This window comes from Cygnus atratus, chromosome 2, assembly GCF_013377495.2.
Source record: "Cygnus atratus isolate AKBS03 ecotype Queensland, Australia chromosome 2, CAtr_DNAZoo_HiC_assembly, whole genome shotgun sequence".
In the NCBI taxonomy this organism is placed as follows: Eukaryota; Metazoa; Chordata; class Aves; order Anseriformes; family Anatidae; genus Cygnus; species Cygnus atratus.
Window position 1 is genome coordinate 111,320,785 of NC_066363.1, and position 14,544 is coordinate 111,335,328.

General features: G+C 40.3%; 1 protein-coding gene across 2 annotated transcripts in view; it reads right to left on the reverse strand.

The window, feature by feature from the left end:
• The window catches only part of NPC1 (NPC intracellular cholesterol transporter 1), a 28,922-nt gene that overhangs the window by 13,005 nt on the left and 1,373 nt on the right, over positions 1-14,544 (reverse strand). Inside the window, exons 2-10 of one of the 2 annotated variants that reach the window (XM_035564071.2) lie at positions 8,724-8,846; positions 7,376-7,482; positions 6,638-6,813; positions 5,569-5,736; positions 4,661-4,910; positions 2,843-2,919; positions 1,785-2,155; positions 1,165-1,391; positions 519-619 (exon numbers count right to left, since the gene is read on the reverse strand). In XM_035564071.2, coding sequence (XP_035419964.1) covers positions 519-619; positions 1,165-1,391; positions 1,785-2,155; positions 2,843-2,919; positions 4,661-4,910; positions 5,569-5,736; positions 6,638-6,813; positions 7,376-7,482; positions 8,724-8,846 — 1,600 coding nt within the window. The remainder of the gene's footprint in view (positions 1-518; positions 620-1,164; positions 1,392-1,784; positions 2,156-2,842; positions 2,920-4,660; positions 4,911-5,568; positions 5,737-6,637; positions 6,814-7,375; positions 7,483-8,723; positions 8,847-14,544) is intronic. The other variant, XM_035564073.2, reaches the window with a different exon arrangement.

Genomic DNA, 14,544 nt, shown 5'->3' on the forward strand with positions numbered 1-14,544 from the left:
ATCTATCAAGCTGTTTAACTGGATAAGTTACTGGAATGAAATTCTGGCTTAGAATAATTATGGAAGGGCTTCCTTTGTGAACACCTTAATCTTAAGCTTCCTTTTCAGACCAGTGAAAAAAATATTCCATCTCAAAACCCAGATACATACACATCCTGGCATGTTAGCTTGAGGTACTTCACATCTTTCTCTAGTCCCCAGAAACTAGAGATCCTTTAGCAGGCTCAAACTTCATGTAAGACAGAACACTTACATGCTTGTCAAGTGTGTTCCTGTAACAGGCTGCTTGCATTTGGCACTTCTGGAGTTGTCTGCCTTCATTTTCAGCACTGGTCAACCGACCGGTTAGTTAAAACATCCTTACTTACTGCAAATTTTTTAAGAAGTTTTTTAAGAAGTCAGCTTTCTCTGGAGTGCATTTAAATAGCCTTGTTAAACAAGAAATCAACTTTAGCACCAGAGAGAACAAACAACTAAGTACTCTCAAGACTTAGAGTGCAACACTTTTTGCCACCTACCATCATATCCTCCCAACACCAGCCACGGAAAGACAGGTCCACCAAATGTTCCTAGGCAGGGATCGTGAAGCATGCTTGTGTCATTCAGTGATGCTGGAGCCCTGAAGAGATAATCGGCAATAATTGTCAGCTTATGCTTGACAACTTCAGCACAGCAGCACCAGACAAAAACAAAGTAAAAAGCTATTCTGTTATTACTGACCAACTTGAAACGATATTAAACTGCTAGTGATATATTGCACCTATCCTATGTTTGCTTTAAATTTAAATACAGTTTTAAAGGTGTCTTCCTTAGAGCTTCTAATGAAAGGAGTGACTTCTACCCAACATAAACTTAAGAGAAGTCTTAGGATTGTCTTCTCTACCAGAGCTTTATTACTCAAAGCATACGAAACATGTTCAAAGCAAACCACAGCCAGTGTCTGCACCAAATCAAGATTAACCTGAAACCTGATTCAAACAACTCCTGCTGAAGCACTAAGTACTAAAGTAGTAAGACAAACATGCTATACTAATCTGCAACTTCACATAGTACTGTGGATTGAAAAAGTGGTAAAAACACAAGGAGTCCATCAGTACTAATTAGTTTTGTCAGCAAAAGTCCAGCTTGCCTACCATTTAAAGAATAAGTAATAGTACTGCTTACCTAACACAGTATAAGAAGTGAGTGTGGTAGTCAGCATAAACAAAGAACTCATCCCCAACACTATGATCTAGGACAGAATGACTGTTCTGAAAGTAGTTGAGTACACTCAGTATAGTGCAGTTGTTGTTGTAGGGAGCAAGAGGAGCCAGGCAAATGTCTTTCAGCGTTACAGTCTCATTGTCAAAAGATGCAGTTATGTTTACAATAGCATCCTGCAAATCTAGAACCTAAAAAAAAAAAAGAAATTAACATAAGAGCAGCACAAGAAAGCATTTTCCTTGCAAGACAGAAATAAGTACATAATATGTTCCTAGAAATTTCCAGAGGCAATGGCACAATCAACAGGAGTGCATGACTAAGTCACTTTATTTAGGTGTTCACAGTAAATTTACTTGGGACTCAGCTTGCAAGTCCATCAGAAGAGGTCAAGATAAGGTTTTCAGAAAGAGGCTTCACAGTAAGAATTATAATATAAGGATTTTACAGTAGGAGTTTTGATATATCTAGTAATAACTAATGATTGCTTGGACAGACGCATCACCTTACAGATGGAAGCCAACTCCATGTTGTTATACCAGCTAGCAATGTTTGGTTCTTTGCTCTTGGGAAGTCTCAGTTACCTGATGGAGAATTTCTTTGGTGAGTGGAGGTCCAAAAGGCACATTTGCTCCTGATGGGTAAGGTGAAAAGATGTCTGGATGGCTGTTTGGCGCTTGAATAATGAGTTGTTCAGTACGAAAGAAAGGCCCAAAGTGTTTGTCAAAGTACTCCTTCTCTTTGCGGGCTTGGCTGCTTGGAGCTGACCAGAGATCTACAGGGTTTGTAGTTGCTTTAATATACACAAAGCCTGAACAGCACATAGCAATGAAGACCACAGAGAAGAGAATAACGGGACGTGGATTTCTGACACAGAAAGCACCCCATGATGTAAATGTCATCCTCAGGCCATTCTCAAACCTTTCGCCAAGCCTCTCACCACAGGTAATTTTCCCTGTTAAAAAAAGTAAACATGGAATGTTTCAGTCAGTTTAAACAACATTTTCTTGCAGCACACTAACAAGGTTGGAATTTTACTCTGCCCCTGATGCTCACTACAGAGCTAGGGTCTACACTGACAGTCAAATCCAGGGAGTAATCTTTGCGATCAAAGGGCAGAGGCCAGTTTGTACCTATACTGCCCCTTCTTTCTTATGCAGGAAGGTCTTTGACAGCAGTCAAAGCACATAAAGCCAGGAAGCATCTAGAAGATGCATGACCATTAAAATACATGAGCTACCTCAGCTGCTATACAAGTTTATCTACAACTCTTTGATGGCAGGGGAAGCGCAGCCAACCTCTGTACTTTGAATGGACACAGACTGGTCAGAACATAAGTTGAGTTTAGCAGTGTTCCCTCTCCTGCACCCCAGAAGGGATACAAAGCACTCTAAGTGCTCCATATTACCATATCCCCACCCATACTGTGCACTCAACTGTGCAGTCAGGGCTTTCAGCAACTAGCAAAACAGGGTTAAGCACTCTTCTACACCAAGAGAGGTAACTAGCCAAAAGACTGAAATATAGTACTGTAACAATGGATTATATGGGCTAGCAAAGCTAAAATACTGAAGTGTCCTCACAGGAGACAGATGCATGTAAGCCAAGGTTAATAAATCTATTGCTCTTATGCACGACATACCATTATCACGGTGAGAGTTCACGGAAAAGGCTATATTGCTGTCAATTGGTGTGTACTCTGAGACAAAGTGCCGCCTCCTGTAAAAGAAAAGGCTATGTTACCACAATCCCTCCCAAAAGGGCTTCTTCTGGTGTTCGTACACTAAAACTAGAGACCAATGCTAGTAAAAAATTCTTCATTTGACTCCTCCAGAATGGGTAGGCATCTTGTTCCTCCTATCACCATCCACTGAAGCAATCTCCAGCTTCTTTAATCCTTCTGAACAACCCATGGACTTGTCAGATTTCTTAAATTTCTCCAGCTTGGATCAAGAACATGTTCTCTACAGAAGTTTATAACAGCACAGAGAACTTCCTTAAACTGATCATAACTTAATGCAGTAACATTAGTAAGACATCTGCATTAGAAATATTTGACTTCACTAGTCAAATGCCTTAAGTTACATGCATTTAGGTTAAAGAAATGTCACAGCAAGGCAAGAGACATAAAGCTATTTTTCGTCCTGAAGACAGACAAGTTACAGCATTGAACTCTTACAGACGTATGCTGCACACACATTCCCAATACCTAGAGCGGATAAGTTCTATAGCAGATAGTTCATATTATTCTCATCATTAGATCTCCTAATTATGGACAGGTATTTTCAGCTATGAACCACACATCTCAGACACCCTCACCATTCTGGTTCGTTTCTTATATATGTGGCTCAAGAAGATTACTAGACAAGACTGCTGAGCATGGCACAAGTTTTTTGTACCCACTGTCCCTGCCCAGATCCAGCTTGTTACACAGCAATTTTGGATTCTGGGTCATAATTGAAAAGCACTACCCTACTTAAGGGCATTAGGTGGCTGAAGCCTCTAGAAAATGCTAACAAGAAATATTAATAGGTTTCCACTGCTCAGGACGGCTAGTACACCCACTCCAAAACATTTATAGCTACAGTAGATTGTGTTCTTTACTGGTGAGCATTGTGTAGCACAGAGAAGCTTGCTTGCTGTGCTTTACTTTACAAAATGCTGTTATCTCTGGAAGCTCACTTTGTTTGGTATTTTCAGAACAGAAAGACAGAAGTAGTCATGACAATTTGCAATAGGGCAGTCATTGTTTTGTTACAAGTGTTAGTCTAAATATAAGTTACTGTTAGTCTGCTATGATAGCATGTGGCCACCAATACTAGATACTGCTCTTTCCTAGTGATCACGAGTTGAATTCTTACAGTTTTGTTATCTTTAAGAAGCTTTCGGTGATTCTTCTCCCAGCCACATATCCTGACAAAGTAGAGCACGTTGTACATAACTTGCTTTCACATCTAACAATAGCCAGGACTAATGGAGGTTTAAGCTGGGTATTAGGAAAAATTTCTTCACTGAAAGGGTTATGAAGCGTTGGAGCAGGCTGCCCAGGGAGGTGGCTGAGTCACCATCCCTGGCTGTATTCAAAATACATGTATATATGGTGTTTAGGACATGGTTTAGTGTTAGACTTGACAGTGCTAGGTTAACAGTTGGACTTGATCTTAGAGGTCTTTCCCAACCTTAACAACTCTATGAAACACTGCATGTGGTAAACAGGCCTCTCCATCACTAGAATTTTCTAGCTCACTCCAGTTTTGCATCACCTAAACAGATTTTTGCACTCACTTTCTACAACATGCTTTTATGAGTTAAAACAGCCCTTGCAATTTTAAGCATCTGTCACAGAATAGGACTTTTGGCTGGGTGATCCTAGAAGGAAAAGCATAAGCTTTCTGTACTGGGCAAAGTTGTCTGGGAAAAGGCAAGTTACTTTCAGAGCTGAACATTTTAAATGCTTTACCTGTAACACCAGATACCAAAAACAAGCGCAAAAAATATAAGTAGAAATCCCATGTAGGTGATCCACATGATGACATACATAGCATCCAAACCAAACAAAAGCCAAGGAGCAGGTAATGGAGGGGGTTGAGGTTTTGGACCACAAACAATTGAACAGTCTTGACAGCTGCATGGTCCTGTTGAATCATCCACAGACTCATTACAGCCTTTGGTAGCATTGTTCATAGGATTCATTCCATGGACAGGAACATCTATGACAAGCAAATAACACATTGCAGAGCCAGTTTACTACCAGATAGAATTCACACCTTCACAACACAAGCTTCCCAGTGTATGAAATGAACCCTTTACGTTGAAGTCCCCTTTACACATAGTGACTTTTCTCAGCCCTGCAGAAGAATAAAACCATCGCTATCTTCCATAGCAGGCATAGCAACTACTTAGAGTCGTCTACTCACTAGGTAACTAATCATGTTTTTAAAACACTTCAACCTGTTAACCTTGTTGCTGTGGGTCATAGAAATACTTTTAAATTGTTAAGCACCCTCTGTCCCCAACTATTCAGACTCCGAAGCCCATAACAGTTTCCTTACGAAAATCCTGAAGGATCAGGACATTGCCCTACTTCCCCAAAGAATACAAAAACTATTCAGTTTCCTAAGATGGGTCCCATCCCTTAATGAGTTTTAGACATCTATAGCAAGAAGCTGAATAGAAAACAAGTACAACTTTCAAACAAACAAAAAACACACACAAACCAAGATGATCAGTTTACGTTACATTGCTTTGAAAGCCTCTGACTGCATATAGTCATTACTGGGCAACTGTTTAACAAATTAGCGTGTTGTCTACTGTATGCAGCCTCTGACAGAAGCTTGACAAGCAAGGACCATCCCCTTTTCTTTTTACCTGAAAAGATAGGAATAATGCTGAAAGGAGTTTGCCCATTGTCCTTGCTAAACATGTACTCAATCCAGTTGGTAGCATTGCAGTCCTTGACTTCCTTACCACACAGTAGCCCCAAGGCTTTAACATTACTTGATGGAGCCTCAACATCTTTGCAGGCATTATACATTGCTAGAAAGAATAAAGACAGAAGTCATTAAACCAACATTAGAATTTGGGTGAGCATTTTGATTTTGGGAAAAAGTAAAGATCCACCATGTTTAAAGAAAGTGCTTATAGCTTTCAAGATGAACATCTTAAGATAGTGAAGTAATGCTTTCAGTTTTATTTAATAAACATTGTAGTGTTTTGTTATGGCTATCTTAGTCTATGTAGGCCAGCAGAACCTGCATTACACTAGAACTTACTTCACTGTTAGAAGGAACGGAACCTAATATCAAGTTATTCTTTCAGAAGAAGTTGTAACTTAAATGATATTCAAGGCACTTTTGACCTGTAGGCCCTACATGACTTTCAAGTGTCTCTCAAGTGTCTCATAACTTGATTATGGGTTACTATACAAAATGCTCAAGGACTGAATTAATGCTTTAAGCTTGCTATAAAACCAATACAACCTGAACTTATTTTTTTCCTAAAAACAAGATTTGGTTTTCTGTACTGGACTAAAATAGTTCGTTTCAGGAAGAACGAACGTCTCAGAAATGAGAAAATGCACTATGTATGAACTTGACTACCATTCTCACTAGCCAGTTTCAATATCAAACAGGCTTTGGAAATTCAGTTAGCAACAACTTTGTGTTTCTGAAGATAAAGTCATCAGGGTTAACAGCAAGTAGACATTGACACTGAAAATCTATACATCTGAATCTTCAAAAACACTATTATGTGTCAGTGTAAGGGTCTCCTACCTACACAGAAGCCAGCGTTCTAACAGTTTTGAGGGGGACCTACTGGCATCTCTTTGATGCCTTGCACTTCAAAAGACTCAGAGTTGGCTGCTGTCCCCCTCCCAACTCTTCCAGAAGAGTTACCTTGATAAAGGTCTAAGTAAAGTATCACATCATCTACTCACCATTTGCAAAGCCTTCTCCAATGAAGTACTGCAGCTCTGTAATGCTGCTTTTGTTCTCTTTTGAAACTGGATCATAATAAGGTATGGTGCTTGTAACATTCAAAAACTCAGACTGATTTGGACTGCAAGTCAGTTCACAGAAGAGGTTAATCAAGTTGTAGAAACATGAGGGACACCTGGGTAGGAAAGTCAATGAACAGCAATCAGATTAAGTGGTAAAGATGAGACATCAGATTTGACCTCCACAGTTGTAAACAGTCTGTTCAGTGACAAAGTATTTAAGATCTATATCTAAAATGTATATTAATATATATAAATATGTACAAAATTATCCATACATTAATTGGTGCTTAAAATCATTTAATACTCTCCAGGCAAAAGTATGAACATTACTCACTAGCAAGATTCTACATGCCCCAAATAGCAGATACAAGCATAAGTCGACTGTAACTTCAATGAAAACAAGTGCTGCTACCAGGAAGATTGAACAGTACACTTTGTCAGTAGCTCAAGACAAGCTACGCTAGTATTTATTCCACCAGCTAACTCAACCCATACTGCAGTTGTTTCATGGAGTTAAAGTCTCTTGATAGGAGAAAAGAAGTTTTTACAAGAGCTCACTCCAATAAGCCTTTAACTGAAATATCACATCTTCTACAGTTTAAGTCAACAGAAGTGGCTTGATGTGCTTTCTGATGTTAAAAAAAGCCCTAGCTGCTTAGCCATTCATTAGCATACCGGGAAAGAAACTGTAGAGGCAGCTGCAAGTTGTTTTTCAAAGTCTGAAGCTGAAGGACATCGCAGCAGGTACTAACATTGCCAAAATATAAACCCGGACAGAGTTCCTTAAATACAAACAATATTGAGATCAGTGCAGGGGGAGGAAGAAAAAGCACATTTAAGATTAAAAACTCTTTATAGCTGAGGGTTCTATTTCAGCATATTTCAGAAAATATTTGTTGCTGTGGGAGAAGCATAAAAGAAATAATCAGTTTAGACAGCGAGATACACTAGGGAATAGGGAGAGAAGAATCACATGCATTATTCAGAGCGTCACTTCCTTTAAAAAGCTCTTTCAGATGATCTTTAGTCACCAGGGTCTATATATAGAATTATAATAGTATTTGAGAGTCTATTAGCAAGTGGACAACACTTATTTATCCAAGTTGAAAGTATTCCTGCAGCTTATCCTTTAGTACAGAATCTGATGCTATCCAGAAGGTAAGTCTCAAAAGGCAAGCCACTAACCAAAGTCACTGATCACCTGGAAGAGCCCAGTTTATAGAAAAGAGATGCATTTATTTTAAGACTAGTATAACCACTAGCAACATACAAGAATAGTCCATTAAGTCTTCTGAAGCAGCGCAACACACCAGTCAGCTCACCTACGTATTTAAGTCATCGCTGCTACCAGCCAAACCATCATTTAACTTTACAGCTATTTCACACTTTAGGGCTTGGAACTACCATCTGCCAGAAGACAAGCCTGGCAATACCACCCCGTGTTGTACATCCAGTCCAGAAACTTGATTTTAAAGTTTGGTTTTGTTCACTTTGGCAGCTAAAGCCCAGATACAGCCACATGGTCTCATACCAGGCACAGCTAAAGAGACTGATCGTTGCCCAAATTTGCTCCATCTGAATGACTGGTGTCAGTTATTACTTTCCAAATTAAGGAATAGGTTGGGAATGATTGTCTGATAAAAAGTACAGTTACGGTCTCGTCTTTTAGAGATCTGAAGGACATAACTGACAAATGTCACAAATCAGAAGGGTGCTAATAACAGTCTGACTAAGGATTGCTCAAAGCAGTGAGAAAATAGGCAGGAAAGTGAAGAAATCCTACATTTAAAGTTTTGTTTGTGCAAGTCTGTTGATCACATGCTTTGGATACCTCATACCCCTGAATAGAAACAGTGGTGTATCACCTTCACACCATTGGGACTACAATCTACACCTGCAAAATGACAGTCTGTTTACCTTCTGATCAAGTCAGAATGAGACAGCTAAAAGTCATAACACAGGTCCAAGAGAACTCCAAGGTGTAAGAGAAATAGTTTTTAGCAGATCTCCCGAAGAAGCTCACCTGCAGTAAGTCATAGCCATCCTTTGGTAGTGCTATCGGTGGTCCGTCGTAAGCACAGTTGTATCTCTTGTCTCCGGATGCAATTCCACATTCTCCATACCAGACACACGATTGTGGAAGTACCTAACACAACATGATGTAACTGATCAACTGCAAGGAACAACTGCTGAATTCTTCAGCTACTTGGAGTTTGCATGTTACCACTCCAAGGGTCACTTACAGTCCAGATTAGATAACTTCTTGTAATTTTAATCCGAGTATGTACTACAGAAAGCACCCACCAAGAAAAGCATGCATTGACATGGCACACGTTAACACCCTGATCTCCAGCTCAGCTTTCCTCCCTTCTCGGCCCAGCAACAGGCAGCAAGTACTCTGTCTACAGTTAAGTCTAAGTGGAAGAGTTACTGAAGACAAAAAAAGCCTCATCATCAAATAAAAGGTGCTCTAGAAAAGAGTTTCTTCATACCAAGACAGTGCATGCGATTAGTGAGTTAAACTGTCATTTCAGAGCACGAGTCAGTGTACAGGGAGAGAAGTACATTGCTTAAATGCAACGCTTTCAGTTCTCCCTGCCACCTTTTAGCCCTTCTTGCAAACCCAGCCACCCCGCAAGAGATTTTGAGGAAGTACCAGCATAAAGGATTGTGAACCAGAACTTGACAGCTCTGCATTCACCACAGAAATGCCACTTATTGTGACAGATTCAGAGGATATTCTTCATCAGCACTTGGAAATGTAAACATGCAACAACCAAATATGCAAGACGGAATTGGAGCTTACAGTGGTAAGAAAAAGGTGTTAGGCATCACTTAAAAAATGCTTAGGTTTAGGAACTACTGGGAAAAAAAAAAAAAAATCAAAAAACCGTTCTTTATTAAATGCCTACAGTGAAGGAAATAGAAAGAGCACAACAGAACCTTGAAAGCCTTCTGTTTCTGCTCAGTAGAGCTAATACAGAGACATCTGAAATTCTAACCCCAAAATATTTACTCTGAAAATTAAAACATTTAAGAAGCAACACAACGACAACTTGTTTATAGCAGAAGTTCAAAAACAGCTCCAGGGTTTTGCGAAGCACCTGTGCTTCGGCAAGCTCTCATCAGAAGACTGCACGGTACAGTTTCAGAGATAACTGACCTATTTTTTTTAATCTCCCAAACAACCTTGACTTCGCATTTGTGGAAACACCATATGCTTATACGGCAAGGACAGACTGCTGCGCTTAGTGCCTGACCATGACTAACGCTGTTTGCTGACCAGAGAGGCCCCTGAAAGGCTGTATTCATAATGCCCCAGAGCAACCCGAACCAACAACAGTGCTCCCACAGTATCCATTTTTATGGACTTCTAGGCATTTTTAGGCACTGGATTCTTTAAAAAGCATGTTAGCAATTGGATGTTTTGCAGGGAACAGAATCAATTTATCTGAACTTGTTAGAATCATTTTCCGTTTACTTAGCCTGGACAACACAGCCCAGCTCAAAGTTACTCACTACAAACTAGGTCCAAAAAAATCAGTTTAAGTACCACTCACCCAGATCACTACTTCATTCATCTACTTCAGCATCTCTTCTAGCCAAACCTGTAACCAGCTGTCAAGTGTTCCCGTTTCTTATACACGGGCTGGCAAGCAACCCTTCAGGTTGCGCTTTTAAACACTGGATGTTTAACACCCAATATAAGCCAAAAAGTTAAATTGCCATAAAAACTTGGATACTAGTTACAGAAACACATTGTGAATTTGTTCATGCATGAAATAAATACACAATATCTAAGCTAACAAACAGAGTTTGAAGTCACTATCTCCATTTACTTCCTTACACCTACATATTCCAGTTCTAATAGCAAATATCTACTAGTAGAGGGAAGGCTCTGGCGTCTGCATGTCAGAAATGACTCAGCCATCTCTTCGAGCAGCAGCATAGATTCACTATTATTCTCACAAAAGGGTAAAGATTTGAGCTGTTTACCACCATCAGTGAGGCCAGAATTAGGTATTTCTTGTATCTTGTGCAGGCTTTCATGTTTAGTCTAGAACGGTTTGCAATCATACTTCGGAACACCTTCTGTGCTGCATGAAGGTTTGTAATTTAACACATCCTGATTTAAAAAAAAAAAAAAAGTTATCAGCCTCCTTTTTCTGAAAAGACTTAACTACTTCCAGAGTGAAAAGTTCTATGCAACTGGTAACGCAAAAAACTTTTCATGGGGGCACTTCTTCCACAGAAAGATTTACTTTAAAGTAAATTTCAGCTGTCCCATCAGGCTGACTAGTAACTTCTGTTGCTTTTACAAGTGTTATCTGCATAACAAAGGAAGCGTTAGCTTCACATAACTACACAGACACAACAAAATAAAACACTGCCTGTATTATGTTATCACGTAGTTGTCTATAAATTCACCCACAAGGTTTTCTGCCATCAGGATGGAACAAAAAAAATTTGTATTTGCACAAGACAAGCCTGGTCACACACACAGAAGTATTCAGATATTTCACAAGAAAATAAATCAAGACAAGTTATTTTGGCTTATCAGGGTCAGTTTACACTTGTAAAAATTTGAATAAAAATTTAGAGCCCCATTGTTCAAGTTTGACATGGATAAAACCTCAAACAGAAAAAAAAAAACACCATGTTTCTCTCAAACTTTCAGCCTGTTTAGAGAACATGAGCAGGTCAGTTACTCTTAACTACTAGAGGATCACTTAGGCCTAGGACTGCAAGTTAGAATACTCCATTTTATTTCAGTGTTAACATCAACCATTCAATTTCAGTGACAATCTAAGATTAGACACTCATGCTGTGATCTAGCAGGATCTAATAAAAGTTTGAATTTGTTCCCTGAACCGATAAGGCTCTAGTGATACTTGATTTACAGTGGTCAAACCAAGTCAGTAAGCAAGGATGAAAAAACAACCAAAACTTTTGACTGTTAACTTCAAATGACATCAGCGTAGCTCTCAGATATTAGCAAGTTAACAGCATGCTCATCCCTGAGTCAGCCACAAAGCATAGGAAAGTGCTGGTCTCCTGGTGTTCAGTATCCACAGATACTCCCAAGTTACTAAATAACTTACACCATCATCACTGATAAGATAGAGCTGAAAGTTCTTCCCCCAAAAACCCTCTAGTAAAGGCTAGTGTAAGTTAGAGAATAAAATAAGTACTTTGTTCTTTCCACGCCTTCAGAAAAACATTCCTCACTGGTAGGAAAAAGATACAGATGAGTAACTGTTGTTGTAAATAAGCCACAGTTAACAAAAGGTACTGCTTGCAGAGTCAGGCTTCTACATCAGTTAAGATCTGGGCGAACAATTGTCACCTCACTTAACCGGGTAAAAGTTCTGGTCCCAAGGTGCAGTGAGAAATGCGTTGAATCAAGCTCCCTTCTAAACAAGGCAAGGTACTCCACGAGGCTCTAATGCAGGTATTTTAGAGAATCACATTAAGTCCTCAATATTGTGAAATGAGATTTCCATAAGTATTCTCCCAAGCAATAAAAAGTTGGCTTTAAATTAAAGCTGTTCCCTCCTGCCCTGCGCGCCCCCCCCCCCCCCAAGCTCAGAAACCACCTTGCAGTACACTAACGCTGGCCTCCAGTGCTTCTGGCAGAACTATGTTTGAAGAGAAGCTTCGCCTCATGTCGGGACTCCAGGAATCCTAATAAACCTGTACACAAGCATGTATTAGCATTTCATGACTACTGACAGCGTTCTACCAAGGTTCTGTTACAGCTCTCCTATTCCCAGACATTATCGTTTGTTTGTAATTGAGCTAGCATTCCAACAGATCATAAACACATTTCCTTCAGTCCAAGTTTCTTCAGTGGCATGTTGAAACAAATCAACAATCCCCAATGCCTCCAGAAACATTAGCCATCAACAATGAATATGTCGCTGTGAAGTGGACAAAGGACAACGATGCTGTTGTATACAGAAACACAGACTACTTGTAATCTTCCAAATACCAAATGACAAGTGAACATTGTCTGGCTCTCCAAATTAAGATCACTAATGTATAGAAAAGGCAACAGCATCAGATTCAGCTGCTTCCCCTTCCTTCGTCTAGCATGGTACATCTGGGATCTTACATGGCAAGACAAGCTATTCCAAGAAACATACCTCCTCCACTCCCCTCCATTCATATCTAGTCCACATCGCACTTAATAGCGGGTGGATATTACCCACTAGATTGACAAACTGAGCTCTAAGGGATCACAGTACTACTGTGTTATCTTTAATAAATGGTAATGTTGGCTTATGGAGACAGGTGACTAGGTTAAGCTTGCAGATCTGCCCCAGAAGCTGCACATTATTTGACAGCCCTCCCTGTCAGAGGAGGGGTCCCTGGACTAAAGGAAGCTTTACAGATTTCTATTCTTACTCTGCATCTCTTCCAGTAATTTGTTCAGAAGCAAAGAATCCAGAGACAAGCCTTGTCAGCTAAGTTCCTCTTGCTCCTCTGGCCACAGGTTAAGTGTCTGCTCCCTTCTGAAAGGCAAAATCATTAGGTCCTCCTGGTCAGGCAGAGCAAGTCCTAGCTGTGGAGTTATCTAAGCACATCACCGGGAAGTTCAGGTCAAGTAGGAAGAGAAAGCCACAACAATGATAGTTGTGGTGATCTGTGGGATCAAGCTGGTGTTAGCTGACAGCGATTTGATTTTATTGGAGGAATAGACAGATGCACTTCTGCAAGCAGATTCAGAAAGCACGAGGCCCCTAACTAGCAGCTGTCTGCAACCACGGCCATCTGCACCAAAGTAACTCCGATGCCCTGCTGAGGAACAGCAGCAACACTGCACCACACCCAGACGGATTGCTCTGGCTGCTGCCCAGCGAAGTGCTATTCACCTCAGTCACCTCTCCCCTTCTAAGAGATCTTCCCCACCTTCCACCCAGACAGACTATGAACAAGTCACTCCAGATTTTCCAGGAAGCAGCTCCAGAGCAAGGCCGTAAGACTTGTTATGTTGCAGTCCCTGACGAGCAAGTTCCTCCACAAAGGCATTTCAGACCTTCGTACCACAGGCCAGGTAACACCACACACAGAACTGCAGGCCACAAGTCTGAGACTGAGCACAACCTGCCACTAACATCTGCCAGCAAGGATTTCAGGAACATTCCAGTTAATTTGACTCTACAGCCTGGGATCCAGTGTCTGATGGGAAACAAGCGCCCAGCCTTGCTTAACCACTAATTTGACAGCTTGTGTTTTAGCATAATTATAGAGATCAACTGAAACAGACGGCATGAAGTATACTGGACAAACTCTTGTATGCTAAGAAGTTGGTAAGAGAATAAAAAGTGTTTCAAGAGTTTTGAAATTGACTCCTTAACTTAGGGGAAAAAACAACAACTGAACCTCCTGTAAGTCCACATTCAAAAACAAATCAAAACAAAAAACCAGGCATAAGGGAGCCAAGGTTTTTAATGTAGCTCTTAGATAGGTAGTTAACACTCAGCTAGTAGGCTACCTGTCACAAGCTCTGCCCCACACACAGTTGAGGGAGAAAGATACACCCTGTATAGGCCAAATGCTTCAAGCTCGTTGCAATCCTCCTGTTATACAAATTAAAATGCCTCTCTAGCTCACTGACTGCAAAAAAGAAGGAAGATGTCAAATGGCACTTCGGTTTACACATACCACAACTGAAAGCATGAAAACATTCTACCAGTACACTTGAGAGAGCACTAGTTCAGCTTCAGGATGCCTCTCTCTTGCAAGCAAACACTACGTAGGCTCAGTCTAACTGAAGGATCAACTTCTTTGAAAGATATCAAGGACACTTTGTGTAATGGTCAGCTGTAAGTAACAGTTAA